Source organism: Haemaphysalis longicornis, unplaced genomic scaffold (genome assembly GCF_048455015.1).
Source record: "Haemaphysalis longicornis isolate Haplotype H1 unplaced genomic scaffold, Haemaphysalis longicornis Haplotype H1 scaffold_9, whole genome shotgun sequence".
Lineage (NCBI taxonomy): Eukaryota > Metazoa > Arthropoda > Arachnida > Ixodida > Ixodidae > Haemaphysalis > Haemaphysalis longicornis.
The window spans coordinates 28794213-28819824 of record NW_027526460.1 but is presented as its reverse complement, the minus strand read 5'-3'; the positions used below and the strand labels follow the sequence as shown (position 1 = coordinate 28819824).

The 25612-nt window shown below is 51.0% G+C and overlaps 2 protein-coding genes across 2 annotated transcripts; both read left to right on the top strand.

Annotated features, from left to right (window-relative positions):
• The first annotated feature begins 2577 nt into the window (after window positions 1-2577).
• Window positions 2578-4257, top strand: LOC144153124 (kelch-like protein 10). The gene has a single exon (XM_077684781.1). It carries the CDS (start codon window positions 2578-2580, stop codon window positions 4255-4257), a length of 1680 nt encoding a protein of 559 aa, XP_077540907.1.
• A 6466-nt stretch (window positions 4258-10723) lies between these two features.
• LOC144152786 (endothelin-converting enzyme 1-like) lies at window positions 10724-23017 on the top strand. Its single transcript, XM_077684249.1, has 4 exons — window positions 10724-13023; window positions 19503-19615; window positions 20697-21018; window positions 22595-23017. Exons 1-4 carry the CDS (start codon window positions 11107-11109, stop codon window positions 22937-22939), a joined length of 2697 nt encoding a protein of 898 aa, XP_077540375.1. The 5' UTR covers window positions 10724-11106; the 3' UTR covers window positions 22940-23017.
• The last annotated feature ends 2595 nt before the right edge of the window (window positions 23018-25612 follow it).

Here is a 25612-nt window from a genome sequence, read left to right as displayed (position 1 = left end):
CGGCGGTTATACCAGCCTCATGTTGACTTGAGGAGCGCCTTTCAGCTGGCCAGGGGAACCTCAGGTGAATGAGATTCCCCAAAGCTAATAAAGCTGATTCCCGCTGACCTTGAACGAGTAGCATCGTATGCGGTATCGGACAGCACGCAGCTCCATCCCTGATAGCGAGCAAGCAGGGAAACCTGCATGCTCAGGGACGCAAACAAGGAAACCATTCAGATGAGGCGGCAGGAGTGATAAGAACGTCCGCCGAAGAGGGTACTTTGAGGATCAGAAAGAGCTGAGCAAACGAAAATCGAGCATGGAATTACGACTTCAGACAAAAAGGATGCCTACCACTTTCGCAGAGCTAAAGCCATTGCGAAGAATTTGTGGGGACCACATGGGTCCCCACGCCGGCCGCGCGGCGCCATTAGGGCAAGCTGCCCGGCGCCGCCGAGACGGGGACTCGGTGTTCCTCAGTTGCCTCAGGACAGCGCTTACTCAGACCGCTTGAGCGCCGCGGAATACCTCGAGATTTTGCAGCGCTACCAAACGGTCACGAGAGCAGACGACAGCGTGATGATCGAGCACGTATATAGTGCCCGGCTGAACCCTCGGCGACGTCCCCGCGACGCCGCGGTGGAGATTGTGGCTTTGGTTCTTGTGTTCTAGCCTGCTAGCCGGGTAATACGGTCCATTTGTAGCCGCGGCGCCCCACATTCTGGCGCCCAAGGGCCTCCGTACCCACAAATTTAGCGTAGAAAATAACCCAGGAATTGAAAAAGACCCGTTAACGGAGGGGAAAGGTGTATACCTCTTCAGGATTTTCCATCAGTTTGACAGGAGTCCGTATACACACTTGTATACGAGCGAACTGGGGTCAAATGATCTTGTATGCGTCCATAGTCTAGAAAGTAATAGTCCTTTCGGGTGGGAAGTACAATGGAAGATAAATAACTAAGTGGGGTAGCCCTGAGGAGTAACCATACTGATAACTGCACATAGTAGTGGAATAGATTGTGGGGAAGCATGGCTTTAATGGCGCCTTTCGAGAAACATCGACGCGGCCGCCGTACTTTTTCCCACCAGAACACGACGCAGCGGCCACAAGATCTTGGCCACCAGCGCATAAAAAACGCAGCTGGTTCAGCAATAAATAGAAACTATTGTTGTTGTCCCTCTTTCCTGGGCAGCACGCCTGGATCATGTGGTGTCCTTCACCGAATCCGAGCGCATTGCCATCGCGGCTTCTTTGAGGAAACTTAAGTCATATAAGCCGCAGGAAGTTGTAATTCTGACTGATTCAAAAAGCAGCGCTACAACTTTTTCAGCGTGGGATCTCCACAAAAAGTGTCTGTCATCGTACCTTACGGCTTGTGCAAGAACTCCGCAGCAAGGGTTTTAACGTACGGTTTCAATGGATTTCATCCCATATGTTGGCGTCAAGGGCAATGAGACCGCTGATCAGTTGGCACGGAACGCGCTGAAATTTGCGCACACTGTTAAAGTTTCCGCCAATCACTGGAACGATTTCAGGCGAACAGTCGTCGAACGTTTCAAGTCCTTGGGAGATTTCTATCACCAGCCTTGCGTCACAAAGGGACTTACGCGATCGGAGGCAACATTGCCGCACCGCATCCGAACTCAGCGAAGACCCCAGCATGGCTATTCAAGGTGGGCCTCGTGCGATCGCCTCTGTGTTCATGTGCAGTGATAGGGGATGCACACCTCTATGTAATGTGTTGCCCAGAGCATGACGTCGAGCGGACTGCAATGCTCTCAGATATTCGAAAGTTGAAAGCCCCACACAACACCCTGGACCACACGTCTTCACAAGGGGTCATTGGATGCTGCGAAGGGACATGTCGCGCCTTTTACTAAGCTTTCTTCAGGAGATGGAACTGGCGCGAACTCGTGGTGAAAGGACCCTAACCTAGACTAATCAAGAGGAGCTTGGGCGGAGCAACTGCCGGCATATCCAGCCAGGCCAACCCCGCCTGATCCCACACAACAACCACCACCGCCACCACATATTAAATAGCGCATACCCAAGCAGGGGATCAGCCAAACATCAGTCGTTAAAACAAGAAAAGGTATCGTCCTCGTCCTCTTCACACGTTTACTCGCGCTGGCAGTGCCACACCTAATTTTCCTACTCTTCTGTTTGTTGTTTTTCGTGTTTTTTCTCTCTCTCTCTCTCTCTCTTGAACTTAGACCAAATTCTTCCTTCTGTTCAATTATTTGGCATCGAATGATTGATTACAATGGAAACATAACTCTTCTTGGCCAGTCCCCCTAAGTGGGTATGCGCCATTTTTTGGGCCACCACCACCACCACCACGAGTCCACCCGCTGCCCGTGTCGCGATCGCCTCGAGGCACGCGAGCAAGCCAAAATTGCGTCAACCCCAACGTCACAGCGTTCAAATTACCGCGTTGCCAGGCTCCGATAAGTTCCGTCGGCTCGACCAACCCGCAACCAAGGCAAACGTCCGTTTCAAATTCGTTTTGCTTGTTGCCGCCGGAGTCCTGTCCCGTTGGATTCCCCGAGGCGCGTTTCCAGGAGCGGAGGTCTAACGGTGTCGCACTTTGCGTCATGACCAACGACGCCCCGACCTCCCTGGCCGCCCTGCGGACCTCCGACGGCGTCAGCATCGCTGTTTTCAAGGACAAGCTCAGCGAGTGCAGCCGGTACTTCGATGCCCTTTTCAACGGCCCCTTGTCGGAGGCGTGTCAAGGCGACTTCGCCATCCCCGGAGTGAGCAGGGCGAACCTGCAGGCGATCGCCACCTACGCCAACACGGGAGAAGTGGCGATCACAGTCGACAACGTGGAAGAGCTCGCCATCGCGGCTGACCAGCTACTCGTCGACGGGCTTCTGTCAGAGTGCTGTACGTTCATGTCGCACCACGTGGATGCCGAAAACTGTGTCATGGTCCTCGAGACAGCGAGCCTTTTCCACTGGACCAGCCTGCATAAACCGGTCTTTCGCTTCTTGCTCGACAACTTTGAGCTGGTCTACGCGGAAGACCACGACTTCAGTCGGCTCAGCCCGGAGAACTTTGAGAGCCTGCTCGCCTCGGACGAGCTGAAGGTGCGTCGGGAAGAGGTCGTGTGGGAGGCCACAGTGTCTTGGATCAAGGCCGACCCCGCGGAGCGTGGGCAGTGTCTGGACAAATTTCTCCCGCACATTCGCTTCTGCCTCATGAAGAACCGCTACTTGAAAAAGGTCGTCATGCGTGACGCGTTCGTCTACAAGAACCCGTTCTGCAAGACTATGGTCAAGCGCTGCTACAAAATTAAGCAGGCCGGGCGCGACGCGTGCTCAGTGGACTCCGCTCGAGACATGTTCGTCCACAGGGTGCCCGCCGAGGTCATGTTCGTGTACGGCGGCATACACCGCGGCTACAAGAGCAACACCTGGGAGGTGTACGACCACAAGACCAACGAGTGGGGAACGGTGCACACGGACTTCAGGCAAGACCTGGTGTTCGGGCTCCAGTGCGTCTCCGTCGGCCACAAGATCTACGTCATGGGTGCTGACATCGGCAATCTGTGCCCCTTCTGCTACTGCTTCGACGCGGCCGCCATAAAGTGGTCGTCCATCAAGCCCATGAGCCAGCTGAGGGCGTTCTTCGGCATAGCGGTGCTCGACAGCTGCGTCTACTGCATCGGCGGCTCCCCGAACGGCGTCATTACCTTGGACACCGCCGAAGAGTACGACTCTGGCACGGACACGTGGCGCACCGTGGGCCGCATGAACTACCCACGGCTCGGCGCTGGCGCCGCGTCCTGCGCGGGCCGCGTGTACATTGTTGGCGGCATGTCAACGGAAACGCTCCTCCGGTCGGTGGAGGCTTACGACCCCGCGACCGACGAGTGGACCGTTGTCGCCCCGATGAAGACGGCGAGGCTCTTTCACGGTCTCGTGACGTACAGAGACAAGATCTACGTCATTGGCGGCCTTTCGAGCAAGGCGAATGCCTGCGAGGTGTACGACCCCAAGAGCGGCAAGTGGTCCAAGAGCGCCAAGACCAAGACGTTCACCGACAAGGTGGTGGCCGTGGTCTTAGACGACAAGATCTACGCCATCGGCGAGGAGAACCAGAAGGACTACAGGCGCCGTCTCGAGTATTTCGCCGGCCGCAAGTGGCACGCCATTCCGGGCCACGCGCCGCCCCGCTGGTTCTACTCCGCCTGCGTGGTGAAAAATCTGCCGAACACCATGGACTACATCACCAGGACAAGGGGCGAGGGTGGCAAGGTTACCCTGTGACAGCGAAGGTTGACATGCCGGAAATTTGAGATGCGACTGTATATTTGTTGTAACGGCATGGTTTGTTTGAATCGATGGATTAATCGTTCCGCTATTCTCCGTGTCCGAATCGGTGAATAGTCGCTGCACGAATGCTGAAAGGAGATAGCAGGCATTGCGCTTATATCTGCGTAATGTAAGGTCTCGAACACCAAATCACGCCGCGCGCGTTCCTTTATGCATGTGCGACCATTATATTTGTGTAGAAGCGTAAGTGTACGTGAGCTTTGATTTGTCGCATCTATATTGCTGACGGGATATGCGTGTGATGATGGTTAGTTCTGTCATTTGACAACTCAGTTCAAACTTTTAAATGCAGAGCATTTCAGTAACTCACGATGTCACCCGCGTTGGCGTCCGTATAGTCCGCATCGCTCCCCCTACACTATATAAAAAAGAATACTTACCGGCGCCAGGTTTCGATCCCACGACTCTGCGGGCGGAACGCAAGGTACACGTCGCTAACCACTGCGCCACAAAGCCGACACAGAATAGAGGTTACGAACGCGCCTTATATCCTTGACTCATTCAACCGTCGGCCACAGGTGCGCCCTCTCCCCCGCGTCCGCCTCGCCTTCTCTGCGCTCGCAACACCCTCTCTCGCCGCGTTCGGTTCGGGCGCACAACAGGTGGGGACGTGCGCAACACCCTCTCTCGCCGCGTTGGTTCGCGCTGAGCAACAGCCGGTTCGCGCGCAAGAACAGGTGGGGGCGCTCGCATCGCGCTCTCTCGCCGCGGTCGGTTCGTGCTTAAACCACATATGTCGTTCGTGCGCTCTCCGGTCGCTAACATCTGTGGCGTGATCGTGACGTCAACATCACGCGTTCGTGTGGTGGCGCGATTTCGGCGCTATAACACTCTCTCGCGAGGGGCATGGGATTGGATTCGATTAGATTGGCTTGGATTGGTTTGGATTTGGATTAAAGTGGATTGTGTTGCGTCATAGCCGCTCCACGTTGCGTCATAGCCGCGGCAGGGGGTTCACGGCACGTTTCACCATCGATTTCATCGACAATGTCTACGCTGGAAGACAACAATTACAACAACAACAACCAATACGTAATCCATACGACTTGCAGGCGCGCCCCCCGCGGAAATGCTCTGCATTTGATCTTTTGAGAACTAGCGATAAGGAAAAATTGTGCGTGCGCCCGCTCTGAAAGCGTGGATGTTAACTTTAAAAAAATTACCGTAACTGCTCCCCCAGCTACACGCCAGGGACGGTAACACATTGGTTTAAGACACAGTAGACGTCGTTGAGGTACCAGCACCAAGAAAAAATCGCCTAGGACAGCTAAAGGTTCCAACACGTGTGCGGAGAGCCACGCGTTTCCAAGCACTGAGAAAATTACAAACGCGTACTCGCGTCCCAGAAGACTGCAGCAGTATTCCCGGACGACTATAAGCCTCTATGCCGTGCACTGTCATATAGGCGGACATATGTACCTTATAATAAGGACCGGCCATGACAATACGGAAATGTCAAAGGTCAAAGACCCGACGACTGCGCGGTGGAAGGAAATGCTGTCCAGCGCAGACCGGAAGGTTCAGAAGGAGCTGATAGACAAGGCAAGAGCGCCAGCAAAACTTAACGCATGGGCGGATCCAAAAAAGGGTCCGGATTTTTGGATTCCCTCCTTTTAATTTTTGAATTGATACCCCCATGAAGATGACCCCTCAAGTCGTAGAAAAGGTCTAGTTGATGAATTTTCATTTTTTTTATATTTCTGGTTTTCCAGAGTTTCGGCGAATAGAAAGGGCTACTAACCTCCTCCCCCTCCCGTCACAAAAAACCTGGATCCGCACCCCCCCCCCTACCCTTCCCCAGAACAGTGGGAGGGCCTGCTGACCAGCTCCCGTCACATTGACCACATCTTTCTGGTCACCCGTACCACGGCTGCAGGCGAGACCCAAGGGTACCTGGACTGAGGCGAACCGACCCCACGATTGACGGCTCAACCACCACCGTTTGCGCCATTAAACGTTTATTCTCTCACTCTCTCCGCCTCTGACCCAACGGACTCCCTGAAAAGGCGGAGCGACCACGAATTCTAGTTCCAAATAATTTTTTAATCGCCATCAACAACGTCGACAAACGGCACCCGTAGCTTGACGTACAACGAGTTCGCCGTTTCTTGGCACGTCGTAAGGCTCAGTGTTTCGGTGGCGGTGGCAAACTTTTATGAGCCGTGATATATATAGGAGTGGTTCCCTAGCCTGGGTACCCAAGTGATGACCGTAACATTGTTGTGGTGAAGCTGTTCAGGCTGTGATCAGGCTGTTGTGATCAAGTTAAACAAGCGATACGGGTTAAAGTACAGGCCAACAACCAGCTATGATGACGAAGCCGTAGACAGCTTCTACGAGGACGTCGAATCAGCAATGAAGGAGGCAACAACGCAGTTCACAATTGTGACGGGAGACTTCAACAAAGGTCGGTAAGAGGCAAATGGGAGAAAGGTCAGTTGGAAACTTCAGAATATAACTTTTCCGGTACAATATCTCCTACCTCCTTCAAAAGATCCAGTTATGCCGTCGTCACCTGCAGCTTTTCCTATTTTCATGCCGTTGCAAGCCTTTCCTACTTCCACTTAAGTAACTAGTGGGACAACGCACGTTGAGTTTGTATTCCCAGTAGTTTCCTCTGTTCTAACGTCGCTGGCATACAGCCTGGTGTAGAATCGGGTTGTGCGTAATGTTACCCTGCTCGTCTTCGAGTCCGCACGCACTGTCATTGCCGATGACTAGCTTTCTCTTAGTTGCTTTCAAGCTTCCCCTATTTGCAGCCTTTCCTCGATCACTGACATGTTATATGCACGAATGTCAATTGTTTTACTTCTGCTAATGAGTTTAGACAGCTCGGCTAATTCAATCCGATCCGCCGTACTTGACACTTCCATGTTCTTACGTTTGGCAATTTGGCTTGTTGCTTCTCCCACAGCTGCTGCTTATTCACTAAGTGCCGATGTTAGGTTGTCATTACACTGACCTCGTTCTGCTCGTTTAGAAGCGCGAATTTGTTTTGAAGAGTTAATTTAAACTCTTGTGATCTGGCTCTGACTCTATGCAGGGTTTCTTTTCACGAATTTCCTTCTTTCACATTTGAGATTCAGCCGTAGCTTGCATCTAACCATCCTATAATCACAGCCCTGAATCTTATTCAGCACCTCTGCGTCTTGCACAATATTTAGTTATTCACTTAAAATGAAGTCAATGTCGTTTTTTGTTGTACCATGTGGACTTTTCATCCGTTAAGAATGTGTTAATCAACAACAGCTTTTTTTCTCTCTGCGAATCCCACCAGTGCATCTCCTCGACTATTAACAATTTCTGCACTATTTTTCGTATACTCGAAGACTCAAAAAGTGTCCATAGCCTGGAAAAACGCCAACATTATTGTCGTTCATAAGAAGGGAGATCCCAAGGACCTACAGAATTACAGACCCATCAGCCTACTCTCAGTTGTTTACAATCTCTTCACCAAAGTCATAGCCGCATAGGTGACAGCCTGGATTACAAAACAACCCAGAGACCAGGCTGGGTTTAGGAAATGGTACTCAACCATGGATCACATCCATGTCGTCAACCAAGTGATAGAAAAATCGGCCCACTAAACCCCTTTACATGACATTTATAGACTACGAGAAAGCGTTTGATTCCGTATTCACCGCGGCCACCTTAGGAGCACTAAAAGACCAGGGAATAGAGGAGACCTGCAAAGACTTCAAGAAGACATATATAAGGAATGCACGGTGCACGGGCAGGATATCGCTTTGCTCCACAAGCAAAGCGATAAATTCCCGATCCCAAAGGGAGTAAGACAGGCAGATACCATCTCGTCAAAACTATTCACAGCATGTCTGGAGGGGGTGTTTAGAAAGCCTGACTGGTAAAACATAGGATTAAGGATAAACGACGAATGCTTAAGCCAACTGAGGTTTGCGGACGACGTAATATTGCTGAGTGAGACTAAGCAATGCTTGAGGAACTTCAATCAGAAAGCTCGGCCGTGGGGCTAAAAATAAATACGAATAAATCTAAAGTAATGAGGAATAAGCATGTCAAAAACGTCCCCTTCAGATTAAGAAACGAAACGCTAGAGGTAAACGAACATTGTGAGCATTCGCGGCGTTCTTTTAATGTGATACGAAGCGCAAACCAAGGGGTACGCTGCCCAACCATTTCTTTTCTCCGTGTGCCCAACCTCTTGTACTCACGCCCCATCGTCATTATCATCTTTGAATAATAATTCTCATCAGCATCGTTGGTAGGCAAATAAACGTCTCAGAGACCTCGTCCCTCGCTCTCTCAATATAACTACCTCGTACAGATGGTTAGCGCTGACCCCAAACACGAGAGAGAAATCCGGCGCAGAATAGGTATGGGTTGGAGAGCACTCGGAAAGCATTCCGAAATAATGAAAAGTAAGCTACCTCGATCTGTCACTCAAAAGAAAAATCCACAACCAGTGCGTACTGCCGGTGATGACATACGGAGCTGAGACGTGGCGCCTTACTAAACAACTAGAATGGAAACTTAGGTCGGCTCAACGGGCCATGGAACGAATAATGTTAGGAGTAACATTCAGGGACAGGAAACGAGCTACCTGGATCAGAGAGAACAAACTAGAGTAGAAGATGTCATAGTTCAAATAAAGGAAAAGAAACGGACTCGGGCTTTACACGTAGTGAGACGAACCGACAACCGGTGGACAATTAGGGTAATAGAATGGATACCACTAGATGGGTCTAGAAGAAGGGGGAGGCCATTAATCCGCTCGCCAGATGAAATAAGGGAATTCGGGGGTAAACTGTGGACTCGAGCAGCGCAGGAAAGGAGCGGTTGGAGGTAAATGGGAGGGGCGTTCGTTATGCAGTGTACCTGAGCAGGCTGATGATGATGATGAACGACCCATAATATACTCTTGCGTTGTAACCACTGCATCACTGCATTTTACATTTTTTTAAGTGTGAAAATCATCTGCCATTGGCGTGTGTATTCCGTCGGTCCAGTGCACAATCAGGAAAAAACTGAACCCCAAAACATCATCCACCGTTACTGAGCTAGCGGATGTAGGGCAGCCCTTCATTTCATTGGTGCACATCATGCTCGGCGATGGGTGATCTTAGACTCATATGGGGTGCTTTGCAAGCTCTAAGAAGGCTGTCTAACCACTGCAGTCAGCTTGCGTGTAAAATCAGTGAAATCCACACAGTGGTAATGCTCGCGGGCCATCATATCGTGCTTCAATGGCTGCCTGGTCATTCGGGAATAGCAGCGCTGGCCACTCTCTGCGTAACACGGCACAGCTTCCTTTCTCTCGAGAGGATGGTTGTGCCCTTATCCATCGAACTGGTTGGAGTGAGCAAATGTTGAAGTGGCAGCACCCTCGCAGCGGATATCCACCTCTGCATGGAATTGACCCTCTCTCTAAATTCCGTGTTCCAGCCGACCTAACCAAAGCGTCTGAAGGTGTACTGCATCGTTTGCGTCTCAACGTGACTTACACCCGAAAAGTTCAAAATAGGGTGGGAGGGTTCACCACTGTGCCTCACGTGTGCTGTGCGCGAGACTGCCGAGCACTTGTGTATACGCCCGCGATTTTCCGCTGCGCGAGTAACAGCGGCGAGCTACCTGTCTCGTGTACGACGTGGAGCAAGCCTTGAGTTGTGTCACTGTCTTGGACCCTGGGCCAAAAACTATGACTCATCTTTAGGGGCAAAAATTCTTCTGCGTTTTTTGCGAGATTCTAGACTAGACAAAACTTCGCAATTCTTCCATTGTGCGCATGGCTACATCTGTGCGCGTTTGCGTCGTCATGTACGCTTTGACTCCTTTTTCTTGTTAGGCGCTCAGCGCTTCCTGGGCTCTATTCGTTCAATTTTTTTACTTAACTTTATTTAGTTTTTTCTTTGCATTTCATTGCGTGCAATTTTTAAATTAAATTTTGTTTTCTCTCTATAGTTGCTTTCCCGATCTCTCACATTCACTTCACTGCATTGTAATCACCTCCACCTGGCGTAGCAAGCACTGCCGCTAGCAAAGCTGACCTCTCCAGCCCACATTAAAGAGTTCTCTCTCTCTCTCTACATTTTTTTTAATTGCGAGAGATTGCCCCACCGCACAACATGAAGTTTTAAATCTGAAACATTGCATCAGTTTCCCGTAAAAATCTAAGAGACCGGTACTGGGTCCCCGTATCCAACGCTTGATCTGGGGGTCTCCCCTTGTGCCTCGAAGGTGTTGAATTCGGGCGTTTCTGAGACCTTAGCAAGTCCACAACAGGTGTTTAACGTCAGCTTATCATGCACTCCGCGGGGCAACCACTTTGAAACACGGGCGCATTCTGGTAGGTAAGTAGTAGTAGTAGTAGTAGTAGTAAGCTTTATTTGGTGAAAAGGGGTGAGGGAAAAGGGGAAGAGATCAAGGGTGGGATCCAAATTCCAGGACCCCGGAAGCTATTTGGCCATCCCTGGCCCTACTAAGCAGCGCAAGCTGCTGTGCAGGGTCCGGGCTGGACAGGGCTTCCTCCCAGTACTCAACGCATCGACAGCCCGAGCAAACTAGCCAACAGGGCGATTGACCCTGACGAGCGCAAGCAGTGCCAGGCCTGCCGATTGCCATCGTCACCGTGACAACTCTATGCTCCGGTAGTGAAAAGGCACGACACGGCGGCAGGACCTCACGGAGTCCCCTAGCGTTGCGACAGCGATGACCACGACCTGAGGGCTGCGGCGCGGAGGACGGCAACAGCATGGCCATCCTCGCCGCAGCCGACGATGAGGCTGGCTAACCCGGCGAGGCGCGCAGATGCTCTCAGCGCGCCCGAGGCATGCCCCACGCCACGTTCCACGCTCAACCTCCGAAAGACGGTCCGTCTCCATCGGCAAAAGCGACGCGTCGTCCACGGCATCCCCCAAAGCCCGCCGCAATCGCAGTTCCTCGGCTCTCGCCCAACCCCCTGGCGCAAGTACCGAGCAGCCACACCGGCAGCGTGCGTGCTGCGTTCCCAGCACATCGCGATGCAGGCGACCACGGGAAGACCCGCTGCGATCCGGCTGGAGTTCGGAAGAGCCTAGCATCTGCACCGGCTGCGACCTCAACAGCGGCAGGCCCCTTGTGCGTAGCGCCAGGCCCCGGCTGGCAGCCACTTCGCGCAGACGGCCGTCCGAACCGAACTCGGCGAGACCACCCCTGCCCCCGCCGCGACAGCGCCAACAGCCTGCTGCCCCCGCGGCCCCCCCTCAGCCGACGGCACCCCCTCCCCCCCGGCCACAGGGCACCTCCGGCACGGTGTTCGGCGTCGTCGTGGTCGCCTTCGTGCTGCTCTGCAGCGGCGCCATCAGCGCCTACTACGTCTGGTACAGCCACGAGGAGTTCGCCAAGCACCGCACCACCGGCCGCCAACGGTTCAGCAAGGAGCAGCAGTTCTCGGAAGCGGAGCTGGAACCTCAAGCTCCGCTGTTGGTGGCGCCAGTCACGCCGGAGGAAGCCCGTCAGCCACCTCCCGCCACCGCATCTCCGACCGAAACCGCGTCGACGCGGCGGCGCGAAATGTACTTCGGCACACCCCTCGGCCACCGCCGCGCGCTCAAGCTGCGTCCCGACGAGGCGACGCCGGAGTTGGCGAGCCGCCGGCGCCGCTGCATGACCCGCTTCTGCCAGGAGCGCACGGACGCGGTGCTGAACGCGCTCAACTGGTCCGTTGACCCGTGCACGGACTTCGAGGCGTTCGCCTGCTCTCGCTGGCAGGCTCCGGCACCGGCCGAGGTGGTGCTGGCCGAGCAGCTCGAGCGCGAACTCTACCTGTCGCTGTCCAGTAAGCTCAAGCCCGAAGTATGGCGAGTGGAGGGCTTGCTGGAGGAGTGTCTCCGCAGCCCGCTACCTCAGACGTCCCGGCTGCAGCTGCGCTCGCTGCTGCGGGACCTGGGCCTGTACGGCTGGCCGTTCCGGGCGGACACCCAGAGCCGCGGCGACGTGTGGAAGGCGGCCGCGCTGCTGTTTCGCCAGCTGGCGCTGACCCCGCTGGTGGGGCTGGCCATCGCGCCGCACCCGCGCAACGCGTCGCAGCCCCTGGTGGCGCTGGATGAGCCGACGCTGCTCGTGGACGCCAAGCACGCCCTGGACACCGCCTTCAAGCACTTCACGCCGGGCCGCTACGTGGAGCTGGCCGAACACGTGGGCGACTTCTCGTCGCGGCTGTCGCAGATCACGACGGGCAAGCGCGCGGCGACGCTGAGCTCGCTGCGCAGCCACGGCTCGTTCGGACCCTTCCTGGCGCTGGCCCTGGGCGACCTGGTGCGGCTGCAGGAGCGCAGCCCGCTGCTTTTGCGCTGCGAGCGATTTGTGCGCGCACTCAAGGCCCTGCTGCACGCCACGCGAAACCGGGATCTGCTCAACTACCTCGGCTTCCGCGCGCTCGTGCACGTCTCGCCGCTGCTCACCGAGGAGTCCCGGCCGCTGGCCACGGCGCGCATGTTCCAGCTCACGGGCCGCCGCCGCTACGGCTGGCCGCGCTGGCGCCGCTGCGTGCTACTCGCCGAGCGCACCGCCCCCGAGCTGCTGTCGTTCGCGCTGGCGCGCGCGGCGCAGCTCGACCGGCTCGTGGGCCTCAAGCTCGCCCGAGACCTGGCGGCTGCCGTGAACGAGTCCCTGGGCAATTTCACCTGGCTCGCGGACGCCGACCGCCGCAACGCGCGCACTCTGCTCGCCGCCCTCGACGTTCAGGTACGTCGATCGATTGCTAATTACACCGACAGCTGTTAATTGCGGACACCCCAGGTTTTCGCACCGACGTGAGTTAAAGCAATCACGTAAACGCCTGTAAAGGATGCTTCACTGCAAGAATGTTCACAGTGAGGGGAAGCCAGCTTTATAAAGGAACAAGACATGAAAGGGCGCAATGTGAACAAAATGAGTTTTATAGGACCACATAATGTTGCTGAGTGCATCAAGAGTGCAACAAAAGGTGTCGGTCACTACCACTTAATTAAATTTTTGCGCCAAGTTCGGGCCTTCTCTGCCTTTTCCCCGCCCATGGTAGCAGGGTCTGCAATTATAAAGTTATAAAAGAAGAGATGTCACTTCTACCGTACCAACTAACAGCATTTCATTTTCACTAGGCCTGGGTTGCAACATGGCTCCTTGTCACTCCCGACAGCAAAATCAACAACAGAAAAAAGTATTATAGGAATGGGTACAGCAGCCAACATCAGCGCAACGAAATCTTGATAATTGCAGATGGAGAAACGGCCCTCGATGGTCTGCGCGGAACTTCGGAAATTGAGGCACTGCCAAGGAATATCTGCAACAAAGAAGGAGAAATCCAGTTTAGTCACACAATAGGGCGAGAAATAATTAGCCCTGCTTGCTGGAATATAATTTAAGTGGCAACATAAACTCTAATAAAAAGTGCCAATGTAAAGACGACACATCTGCTAGCAACAATCTAAAATTACCTCATTGTGTTATTTAATAGAGAGATGAAATAAGGAAATTCGGAGGCAAAGAAAACAGCGCAAGATGGAAGAGGCCTTCCACCTGCAGTGGACCTACTAGGCTGTTGTTGATGATGATGATGAAAGGTCTCTGCAGGTGATTTGTTTCAGTTCAGTACCACCTGGACTATAGACACCACGGTCACATTTTATACTAATAGGTTTTACAACATAAGGAGCCATGAAGAGAAAACAAAAGTTTGTTTTAGTCGAAAGATTAGGTGTTTCATAGTACCCCAAGCGCTTTCCCGGAAGCAAATGATGCTTTATTCACTGAGAAATAAGGCAATTTAAGCCAAAATTTTAAATCTCCCGCTAAAATTGCACATTTCGTCACGTGAACAATGGCGTCACATGAGCCGGTCCATGAAACAGATTCTTAGTATGTCGACTCCATATAGCACCCACACGCGGGAGTCGACCGAGACGGCGGCCATTTTAAAAATACTAGTAAAACCAGTAAAACCTAGCGCACCCGCAGCCCTAGTCATGGAATCGCCTGATCCGGAGAACAAAACTCTCGCCGAGAGCTCGGGCTTGCATTTAACAACCTCACACCACTTGAACGCTCAATGCTTCCAAGTGCACGAGCGGCAAGAGTTGTGGGATACGCGGTGGACGGGAAAGCGACCATTCCGCGATAGCCACAACAGACGAACGCCCAGCCGTCGGCACCGCTGCCTCGTGAGAGAGAGAGAGAGAAGAACTTTATTTATAGATCCGGCAAGATGTAGTCAGCGGCCACGCAGGGCTCGCACTACGACTCTAGTGTGATTCGAATAAAGTCTCTTGTCACACCGGGCCTTGGACTCGAGGGAGGGGGGTGCCTTGACAGGGGTATTTGGGTCCCGCTGCCGGTGAGTCCGGCGTGTGGTCTCCCGTTCTTCTCTGTCTTGCCAGAGCCTCCTCGAGTTGCTGGATCGCCCACTTTTGCTGGTGGTAATTGTCCGAGCGAATGCACCGCTCTAGTCCCTCCGGGAGCCGGTCTCCTGGCACCCCGGCTCCCGCCACGCAGTCTTCGGCTTCCTCGCCCCGTGCGGGATCGCCCGTGTTAGCAGTTCTTCCACACCTAGTGATGTGGCACAGAGTCGCGAGTTCACTGTCACATACACTGCACACAGCACTCACGAAAAGGAGGGAGTACCCGAACCCGCATCGAGACCTCTCTCGAGCGGAGACGGTGCTCCTAAGACACCTGCAAGTGAAGTGTGCTTTGACTCCCGCGTGGGCCAGGCACGCTGCCTCGTCAGCCCCGTCGCGACGGATGAATACAGACTGGTACGTATGTGCCGTATTTTCAATTTCAGTAGAAGTATCGCTTATGCCAGTTGGCCGGTGTCGTGTATGGAAAGCCGTTCGCTCGAGCTCTCTGCTCCGTCAATGCGCGGTGTGTACGGCAATTTTTTTCCCCAAGGTCAGAGCGCTTTGACGAAGTCGGCGATGAGCGCCAGCATGTCCGGGTCCCTGCCGTAATCACTTCCTCGGAAATGAAGCGAGCACACTCGTACTTCCTTTAGCTCTCTTTCTCCTCCGTTTGCAAAGTTCACAAAACGTAGCCACTTGCTTCGCAGAGGTTTGTCGTTGGGCAGCACATGAAAGGAGATCTCACCGGCGGGGATGTCGCACTCCCTCGACGATTGGCCCGTACTACATGGGCATTTCAAAACACAGCAACGAAATTTCATTGTAAAGTACTCGAACAAACTGAAGTTTTCAGTGGTTGTAAACTGTAAATGAGCTCGTAACGATAGCAGCAAGCCAACACGACCTCCATACCGAAACCTGTGCGATGAGTGGCACTATCTCGTTGCTGCTCTGTGTTCCTTACTCCCCTTGTTTCTATTTTTACCTTTGCTGGTCGGCGATATGACGGCCAACCTCCTGTGAAGGGATTACGATACCAAGCAAGGTCGCGGCTGTGCGTGCTGGGACGGTTCGTTGGCCCCGAAGAGCTTTGAACCTGAAAATTCGTCTGCGCGACAGTGGCAACGGTGAAATGTCGAGCTCGGCCAACGGTAGTTTCGTACGCATTGGCATACACGCTTGCGTGTTCGTTCGGAACTTCAACCGTTTACTCCACCGTTCTTTGTCATAAAAAGAATGTGCAGTATGTTTCACGGGCATTTAGCTCGCTATGCAAACCATAAGCCCTGCCTAACATGCGTTTGCTTTTGCCGGCCTCCGCCAATCGCAGAGCATTCTCAAGTGACATCATAGGTTCTGTTGCGGAAAATGAGCTGGTGGGTCGCATGGTCATTTCCTTTTTTCCTAATTATGTAGCTTATTTGTGCGATGTTTGCATTATAAGTGGTGTCGTTATGGTTCTAACGAGGCAATCTTTCGAATGAACCAAACTTGTGTTTTCTCTTCATGGCTCCTTTAATGTTGTGGCCTTCAGGCACTTCAGGTGGAGATCCATGGAGGCGTTTTTATGAATTGTGAAGCCCTCAATATTCAGCGAGACCCACTCGTCGCCGCGTTTTTGCTTCTCCACCTTTGTGTTCAACTCACAAAATGGCTGAATTTTTCTTATATTAAAGCTGATGATGATTGCTATTGGCTTCCCCTTTGTAGCGGGGTGATGACGTGTCATCTTACCAAAAAGGACTAAAATACCTATGTTTTATACTCTTGGTTTAATACTAGTGCTGCTTAGGGCATAAAAAGCTTATTAGGCACAAAATACTTTTGTTTTTCCTGTCACAGGTGGTAACTGCCCTAGGCAATATTCCCCTCTCTGCTTTTCGTCCACTAGCATTCTAATCTTCTTTTCGTTGCCTCGACAGCCTTGAAGTTAACTTCCTCTGCACTACCCTTATATTCTAGGGCTTTTGGAAGCTGAATATTTCCCTCATGTAGATTTTAATGGATACCCTCGCATTCTAACACTATGTGCCGCATAGTTTCTGTTTCTTTTCCGCAGACCACGCATACCCCATCATTTTGTTAATACTTCCCCACAAAGCTCTTAGTTTGCAAGCAACCTGCTCTAGCCTCAAAAAGCAAAGCACTGCCCTGGGAATTATCGGCGAAATTTTCCTTTCTGATGTCCAATTTTTCAGCCCTGTACACCTCTAATGAACTTTCATCTTCTGTTTTTTCTCTGTTTTTTTTTTTTTGTTACCTTGGCTGTTTTGGATTTGTTCTGGATTCTGTTCTCGATTCGGTTCTTTCCATATTTCATTGTTAGCCTTCTAGCCTTCCTTAACCACTGCGTGTCCACGCTTTTCAAGTATAAGTACCCAAAAACCTTAGATGCCCACCTACGTTGATCCATTGCTCTCAACCTCCTCTCAAAACATATTTTATTCTGCGCTTCTCGAACTTCAAACGACACCCAGCCCATATATCCCTGCACTGCTTTGTTAGTTGTTTTTCCGTGCGTGACTAAGGCCAAATGACCTACCATTCTCTGGTTCATTTCAACGCCTGATAGATAGTACAGCATTCGCAAATGTGAGACCCGGAACCATTACTTCTTTCCACATTCCTCTCACTACTTCATATTTGTTATACCCCACAGAGCTCTATGATTTTCGCTTTGCCTTACCCTAAAGTTGCTCCTCCTGAGTTCTTAATTTAAATAGTTATCCCCTTCGTTTATCCACACTCCCAAATATTTATATTCCTTCACTGGGTAATTCGCCTTGCTGGATAGACACTGTGTCAGTGGTACCGTCATTGAAAACCATTATTCCTGATTTTTCTGCACTAAAATTTAACCCGACGTCATTGTTCTTTTAGCTGATAATCAGACCGATATGCAATGGTCGGTGATAATCAGACCATTGCATATCGGTCTGATTATCAGCTAAAAGAACAATGTCCTCTGCGTATAACATTCCAAGAATACGCTGTTGTACCACTTCGCCTTGCAGCATACGCGTTAGGTTGAACCCTACTTGACTTTCTTCCAGTTTCTTTTCTAACCCTGCAATGTAAAGCATAAACAGTATTTGGCTCAAAGGGCATCCCTGTTTCAGTCCCCGATGGATGTTGACCTGCTGGGCGCATTTCTGTCCTTCCCATGTAAGGTGCACTCTATTGTCTTTACAGATCGCTATAAGGAACTGTATTAACTCGTCATCTAATCCCTGGAGTTTCAGCATTCTCCACAGCAGTTCTCTGTTTACGTTGTCATATGCCCCTTTAGTGTCCAAGAACGTAATTCATAATGGTCTATTCTGCACTTTTGTGATTTCAATGCATTGTGTTATCACCAACAAATTATTATTCAATTGCCCGTTTTGTCTAAATTTATTCTGCAGTTCCCCAAGGATTGCATTTTCTTCCATCCATGCTTGAATTTGATTTTATTGCCTGTATCACGAATCTATACACCACTGACGTTACTGTGAGTGGTCTGTATAAATCAATACTGGCTTTGTTGCCTCTGCCTTTATATATTAAATTCATCCTACTTTCTAGCCACTCCTCCGGTATTTGTTTGGTTTTTATTACCTTATCTATTGCCCTCATAAACAATGCCTTACTTTTAGGTCCAAGCAGGTTTATCAGTTGCATTGGTATTCCGTCCGGGCCCACTTCCTTCAGCAGTGGGCTTGGACGGAATACGGAAGCATTCACAATTAAGTTTGCATTTCCACACAATGATGAAGCTGTGCAAAAAAGCCGAACATGCATAAGGCAAGTGTGACACTTGAGTAGTGTTAGAAAATTGTATTTAAAACCACATCCAGTGTCAGCACCCACCCATGCCCCTGTGAATCGAACCGGTTCCAAACAAATCTCTGATTAATAAATGCAGCTTGCAGTGATGGAGCTACAGGCAGCAATAAGCACACAAGTTATTTAGCAAAAGCTCCAAAGTATATGCTGTTTGCACGCATAAAGAGAGATTTTCACTCAGGTCTTTCACACGGCACCTCAACAGATATCCAGAGCCACATTCAGAGTCATTTCTGTGAAGGAGCATGTCGCTGTTGACTTCTCACCTTGTCTGGTGCTGAGCGAGTTGATTGCAACCGAAAAACGCGACACCAGACAGGACACCAGCCAGTCAGTCATACACAACCCTTGCAAGCTAGCAGTTTATAAAATCAATGTGTATTCCTTAGCAAGTTTTACCCCGCCAACAAACTGGGCAAAAGATGAATTGATTTCAATGTTGTCTCCGCCTCTTTCTTTCTCATCTATTCCACCTTTCATGCAGTTCCTTTTCTCGCTTGTTGCCCTGCCCCCTCCCCACACTTCTTTTTTTCTTTTTCCTGTTCACCCACTGTTTCGTGTCAAAGCTGAGAAGTGCTTATAGCACACCACAAAGCCTTCTGGTAGATTTTGCAGATTGAAGAGCATCTCAGTGGCAACTTCTTTAGTTTTCATAAAGATCCTCCATTTTTTCAGCACGTGCCTGGGTTGAGTAATGAAGAAAACATAGCTACACAACTGTACACACAAGGCTTCTTTCTGGACCTGTGCCAATGAAATGTGTCCACGCTTTTCTGGGCTTTATGTAAGCAATCTGGCCGCGTCCAGAATGGAAAGGTATAGGCATCAATGCAGTGTCACTCAAATCAGGGCTGGAAGAGTGCCCAATCTGTGCGTTGGCAGTCAGCGTTTCTGGCAGTCAACTACAAACAAGCAGCTGTACATATACTATATATCAAACAGAAGCAGCTGCAGGCTGCAGATATATCAGCCTTGCAGACCAATGGAGTGCACAGGGTCATACCTCATATCCTTGCACAGGTATTCTACCCTTCCTGGATCGGCAACTCGACACTCCGCGAGGCGTACGACGGGCTCTTCCCAGAAGTTACGCGAGGAAATGTACTTCAGACGTACCGCGACTTCACGCGTAGGTGGGTACGTGTTTCATTTGATGCCCACAGCAGATGTTTGGGGGTAATCCGTGAATGTGACAAACAGCATTTGTGGACGCGGTGTAGCATCTGCAGTTGATGTAAAGGGCCTATTCAAGAGCAAGAGAAGCAGGGGAAGTGAAGGGTTCTTTTACCCTTCTCCTCAATACTGTTTATCAGCCTATAGGCCGATAGTCACCGTAAGGAGCTTAATGCTAGTATAATTAGGCTTTTAGCACATCCGGTACATCACTGCTCAGGATTAATTCAGACCACCCATGTTTTTTTTTTTTAATAATAAAATGTGATGTACGCTGTAGTGACAACAAAATTTTTTTAGAAGTTGCATCGCCTCACTGGCAAGAGGCAATACACATATGGGTACATTTCATGGTTATGTACGCAGAAGAACTTACATTTTATGCCATAAATATCCACCGAGTCCAGGAATAGCAATCAGACGACAGTTGAACTACACAGCTATCCCAAATTCAAGCAGGAAAGAATCAATGAGCCCACACCCATTAGGTGCTCAACCCAGTGCGAGACAAAGCAAAACGCGCAAACCTGTGGAGACATCCTGTAAGAAGAGTCTGTAAACAGTTTTAGGAGGGAGAGAGAGTGGTGGCCCATTTCAAAGCAAGGGCTTTTTTAGTGGGACCGATGGCGTCCTGTCAAAAAACTAAAGCATTTTCCCATGGACTGGTTGGTCGGCCAAAAAGCTCTGGCCACACGGCACGTGCGTGAAACCGGGCTTCCATTGTGTCAAAACAGTTACTGGAAAATTGCAAAAAAGGGACGGTTCTAGATTAGACAATACATGCATCAATAATGCAGAGTAAGTACAATAGCAAAAAGCTTTTATACCATTAACCACGTATTGGTGTACATTTAGATCATTCGTAGATGCATTTACTTAGTGCACAAAAAATCGTCACATGGGTTCGTTCTTCGTTTGCGATTTAGGTCTTTGAAGGTTCATCGATCAATTGAAAGCAATTGTAGTGAACATTGGACACGCTTTTAGCTTTCACAGCGCTATCAACTTTCTGTAGGATGGGATGGTAAATTTTTTGCGCAGGCTGACGGAGCACCGGCTGGCCGCGCAGCTCGGGTTGAGCAGCAGCGCCGGCGGGGCGGGGCCCCTGGGTCCCCTGGACGCTCCGCTGGGGGCCCCCTGGCCCTGGTCGGCGCTGGACGTGCACGCGGGGCTGGACGCAGACGCGCTGCGCATCTACGTGCCCCCCGCCCTGGTGAATGGCAGCACACGCGGAGGGGACGCTTGGCTGGCCGCCCAGCTGCCCGCCCAGGGGCCCCGCCTGGCACAGGCTCTGATCGAGGCGCTGCACGAGCGCGCACACCCGCCCGCCCGCTACCACTGGTCCCTCAACTCCAGCGTGCAGGCACGTCTCACGGGGCCCCACAGGGACGGGAAGGATGGGGGGGGGGGAAGGGTCTATACTGTTAAAGGAGCCATGAAGAGAAAACACAAGTTTGGTTCATTCAAAAGATTGTCTCGTTAGAATCATACTGACACCACTTTTAACGTAAACTTCGCTCAAAGGAAAAACTGGAATGGTCATGCGACCCACCAGCTCATTTCCCGCAACAGAACCTGTGATGTCACATGGGCTAAGCTCTGCGATTGGCGGAGGCTGGCAGAAGCAGACGCAAATTAGGTAGAGCTTACAAACTAGACGAACGAGCGATTTGCGCTTAAATTTAGGGCACATTCTTTACAAAGCAATAGGAATGATGGGACAAACAGTGGAAGTTACGAAAGCACATGTAAACATAGAAGTACTGATGCGTTCTGCTGTTCGTACTGCGCACAGCATGCTTTGGTTTAGCTGCACAGCACTATGGGGCTTGGGGTTGTCTCAGACGACACTGGCCGATTGACGCAAGCAACGGTGTCTTACGTGACCCCATTTGTCGAGCGAGCACTGTTTCAGGGAACAAATATTTTCTCCCAGAACAAAAACAAGCCAGGTTTAAATGCAGGCAAAAACAAACCAAACGCTTGCCACGGTATGGTGGCGCCATCTAGGTTACGGAACGTAAAGAAACGCGGGAACAAACCAACACCGCTACAGGGTGGAGACAACCTTTGAACGGTCCCGTGCCGCCGCAATTGGGCCAACGGGCTCAACGCGTTATTCTTTTCGTTTCCCACGAGACCTAGCAACGCGAAACAGACAATATGATTCAAACTTCTTCAGTAAACCGCGTTGCGGCGATAATTTTAGCGCGGTTTTGACACAATGACTTGCTTCGGCGGCGAGCGAGCAACCGAACATGGCGGCGCCAGCGTTACGTGTCTCTACCCTGTACGGCGGATGCGTGAATGAAGGTACTCTAGGCTGCAGAGCGGTCGGTTCCCGTGATGTCACTTGGGGCCACGAAAACGCACGATTGAGCGGGAAAATCAAAATTTTAACCGAAATTCTTTAATTTCTCAGTGAATAAAGCACCGTTTGTATCCGGATAAGCGCTGGGGGCACTATAAAACACGAAATCTTTCGAATAAAACCAACTTGCATTTTCTCTTCATGGCTCCTTTAACTGCCAGGGAGGGAGGGAGGGTGTATACTGTTAAGGGGGAGGGAGGGATGCCGCACTCAGAAAATTTCGGGGGGTGTTCTGACATCAAAATGCCTCCCTGGCTACGCCCCTGGTGTCTACACACAATTGAAACCCCCAACATTTTTAGTGAGGTGGGTACTTCCTCCACATGGTTCAACCATTGGGTTTCCTAACAGTGCCCCTGACAGGACAATCCTCCTTCCAGAAGGAATGGTAAGGACATGCAGTCCAGGCACAAGTGAGCGGCGTGTTGCATGTGCGTGTATATACAGGTGTTAAAAAGAGCTTCCGGTGTTCTTCAAAAAGGCAAATAGACAAAGGCACGGAGCGCGTTCTTGCCTCAAAGTTGCCCGGCTGCTCTGATGTCCGGCGTGCCCGATGCCGCTGCTGCAGGCCAGCCAGCTCGAGCGGTGCCTGGAGCCCACGGGGGGCCTCGTGATGCAGGTGTCCTTGGAGCCCGCCCGAAACTTGTTTGGCCGCTACGTCACCTCGGTGCAAGCCCAGGGCATGCAGGACGCCGCCTTCCTGTCGCCCGGGAACCTCACCTCGGAGCGCCTCTTCTACGTCCTGTTCGCCCTGGGCAGCTGCGGCCGCTCCCCGGCCGGAGGGGGGCGGGGGAACGCCCACATCAATGCCACACTGCGAGAGAGCCCACAGTTTGCAGAGGCCTGGGACTGCCGACCGCGGAGCGCCATGTCGCCGAGGCAGCGGTGCCTGCCGCCCACTGCTGCTGCCTGATTCTCCTCTCCGGCCTGGGTACTCACACACAAGCTGGCTTGTACTAGCACATCACTGCTCACCACTGGATGCCTTGCGTCACAAGTGGTGGTGATTAACTGGCAGTGCACTGCTTTTACTGTACGCTGCTTCAGTGGAAGCACACTCTAGCAGTCTGTTTAGCGTGGTTTATTAACGTGCATCGCATTTTCTTGCCTGGGTGTGACTGTAAACTCTGGCTTTTTCGGTTGCTGTTGTGAATATGAATACCGCATGTGAATTTACTAGCCCTAACTGGGTTAAACGTTGAAAAGCGAGATTTGTTCATTAAATTTTATTCATTTATTTACAAATACCGCTGTTTGTGAATATGAAAGTTCAACGCAAACAACACAAATAAATTCAACAATGCAATTGATTACATGTCTTTTTCAAACTGTTCAAAAACTCATCAATTTAATTCCGCAAATACACTGACGAAAAAAAAGGAAAGCTTAAAACAATCAATAACTGACCTACACAATACAATACAGTTAAACGTCATTATAAAGACATTGAAAGGGCACCGCAATTTGCTTGTTATACCCAATATTTTGTTATAGCCATAGCGGGCATTTATGCAAATATAGGACGGTGCACTTGCCAAAAACAAGTAGTGGGCGTAATTGCAGCACACTGCATGGCAGTACAGTCTAGTCTACTTATAACAATGTCCAAGTGCCAAGGAAATCCCATCGTTATAACCGATAATTGATATAAGCAGGTCGAGAAAAGAAAAGACGAAAAACAACTCAAAACATTTTATTCGCATGTAAGCAAGGTCGTACTCCTACTTATTTCCGGAAAAGAAACCATAGTTGGTCAGCTTTGTTTGTCAGCTTTGATTCTCCTGAACTGTGTAGGTAAGCAACCATATCTGCACAACAATGCACTTTTCAAATTCCACCTGCCATCCCACTCTGAGACACGTGTGGACAAAACGTAAGAGGCAGAAGCAAGGATGATGGTTGAGTTTTTCTAGGACATTGATAACTGTGTTCTTACATCAATGCCAACTGCTACAAAATGTGAAATTAAATTTGAAAAATTGGAAATGGGGTGTTGATGCACCAAAGCTATGCTTGGGCTATAAGGCGCACCATAATGGAGGGCTATGGATTAATTCAGGCCACCTGGAGATCCTTAAAGTGAGCCAAAAAATTGACGCATGGGTGTTTTTGTTTCTTGCCTTCATCCCATAAAAAAAACTGTCGCCACGACCAGAATTGAACCAGGTCTTTTTCCTTAGCAGCATAGCGCCTTAGCAACTAAGCCACGATGGTGGGTTATGCTGCGAAATTGATGAAAGGTCTCGTGATCAGCTTACTATAGTACTTCTATAGTATGGTAACTGCCGTCCACTGCTGTTTTGAACATATCACACTGTCCGTGCCTGAATTACGTATCTGTATGCGTGAACACAATGCCTCAAAATAAAAACGCAGGTAAACCGAGAGCCCTTACCAGAATGGTCAAAGGAAAAGCACAGACTGTGCAAAACCTCTCGTGCCAGGCAGGCAAAAGAAAGGACGTACCTGGGAGAACCGGGACTTGAGCCAGGCAACCTGCTCAGCACCCACGCTGCCGCTCCTCCCACCAACGTCCTCAGATGCTTCCCGGATGCCATGCTGGCACCAGACCTTCCACGCAGCCCCTGCCTTGCCCGAGGCCAGCAGCAGGAGGCTGAGGTTGTACGCCGCATCCACGTTGCCTGCGGTGAAGGCAGCGCACGGCTGAAATCCGGATCGGGACCTCAGTTGGGCCGCTGCTCACCAGGACAGAGGGCCAGAGCGCGCGCTAGTTGCCTTCGTGAGGCCTCCTCCGCTCGGGGTGCCTGCAGAACGGCCATGTTCACCAGCAGCTGCGAGTGAAGCCAGTCGCCACCACCGCCTGCAAGAGGTGATGGGGGGAAGATAAGGCGCTTGTGTCTTCATCCTTGAGAGTGCGCCATAGGCTTTGCCACTCGTCTCATGCTCCACCATTTGGCCTGTGCTTCCCCTTGTATGAACAGTGCACACTCGATGCCGACGGGGTGAGGGCCAAGTGCAACAGTGGCCCGCAATATTATTAAAAAAAGAGGAAAGGACAAGTGGGGATTCACCCATCGTGAGAAGGTGCCATTCAGCTTGCTCCACGTGCCTGTTGCGTCATGTGTCGCCAAATGCAAGCCCTTAGGCCAGTTGCGTAGTGCATTCTAAAGCAAAACACTTCCCAGTCCAGTCGAAAACATGCTTTATTAATTTGCTTTGTGCTGTGATACACTTCAGTACGCCAGGTAAGTGACGAATAAAAGGAATCGGTGGAAACGAGATGAACCCGCGCCCACCCAAGCACACACAGATTAGTTTACGTAATTTCAGAGCTAGCAGTTTCGACCAAAGAAATCAGGCGGGCAGAAAGAAGTTAGTAGCTTTTGAGGTATTTTCATTGGCACACGAAAACTGCATACAATGAAAAGCATACCAAAATCACGCTGTTGCAGTAATGCAACACAATGTGCAATAAATGAGTCAGAAAGATGTGTTAATGCTGAAAATTCTGCACTCACTCGTTTCATCAGCTGCCGCAGCCAGCGAAAGACCCCTGCAAGAGACCGTGTGCTGGTTGCAATAAATTGTGTGTGTCATTATTAAACCCCCACCCCTGTTTGCATTT

Coding starts and splice junctions, on each gene's coding strand:
- LOC144153124 (XM_077684781.1), top strand. CDS start 2,578: ATGACCAACGACGCCCCGACCTCCCTGGCCGCCCTGCGGACCTCCGAC.
- LOC144152786 (XM_077684249.1), top strand. CDS start 11,107: ATGCTCTCAGCGCGCCCGAGGCATGCCCCACGCCACGTTCCACGCTCA. Junction 13,024..19,502: donor TCGCCGCCCTCGACGTTCAG/GTACGTCGATCG, acceptor ATCCTTGCACAG/GTATTCTACCCTTCCTGGAT. Junction 21,019..22,594: donor CCCTCAACTCCAGCGTGCAG/GCACGTCTCACG, acceptor CCGCTGCTGCAG/GCCAGCCAGCTCGAGCGGTG.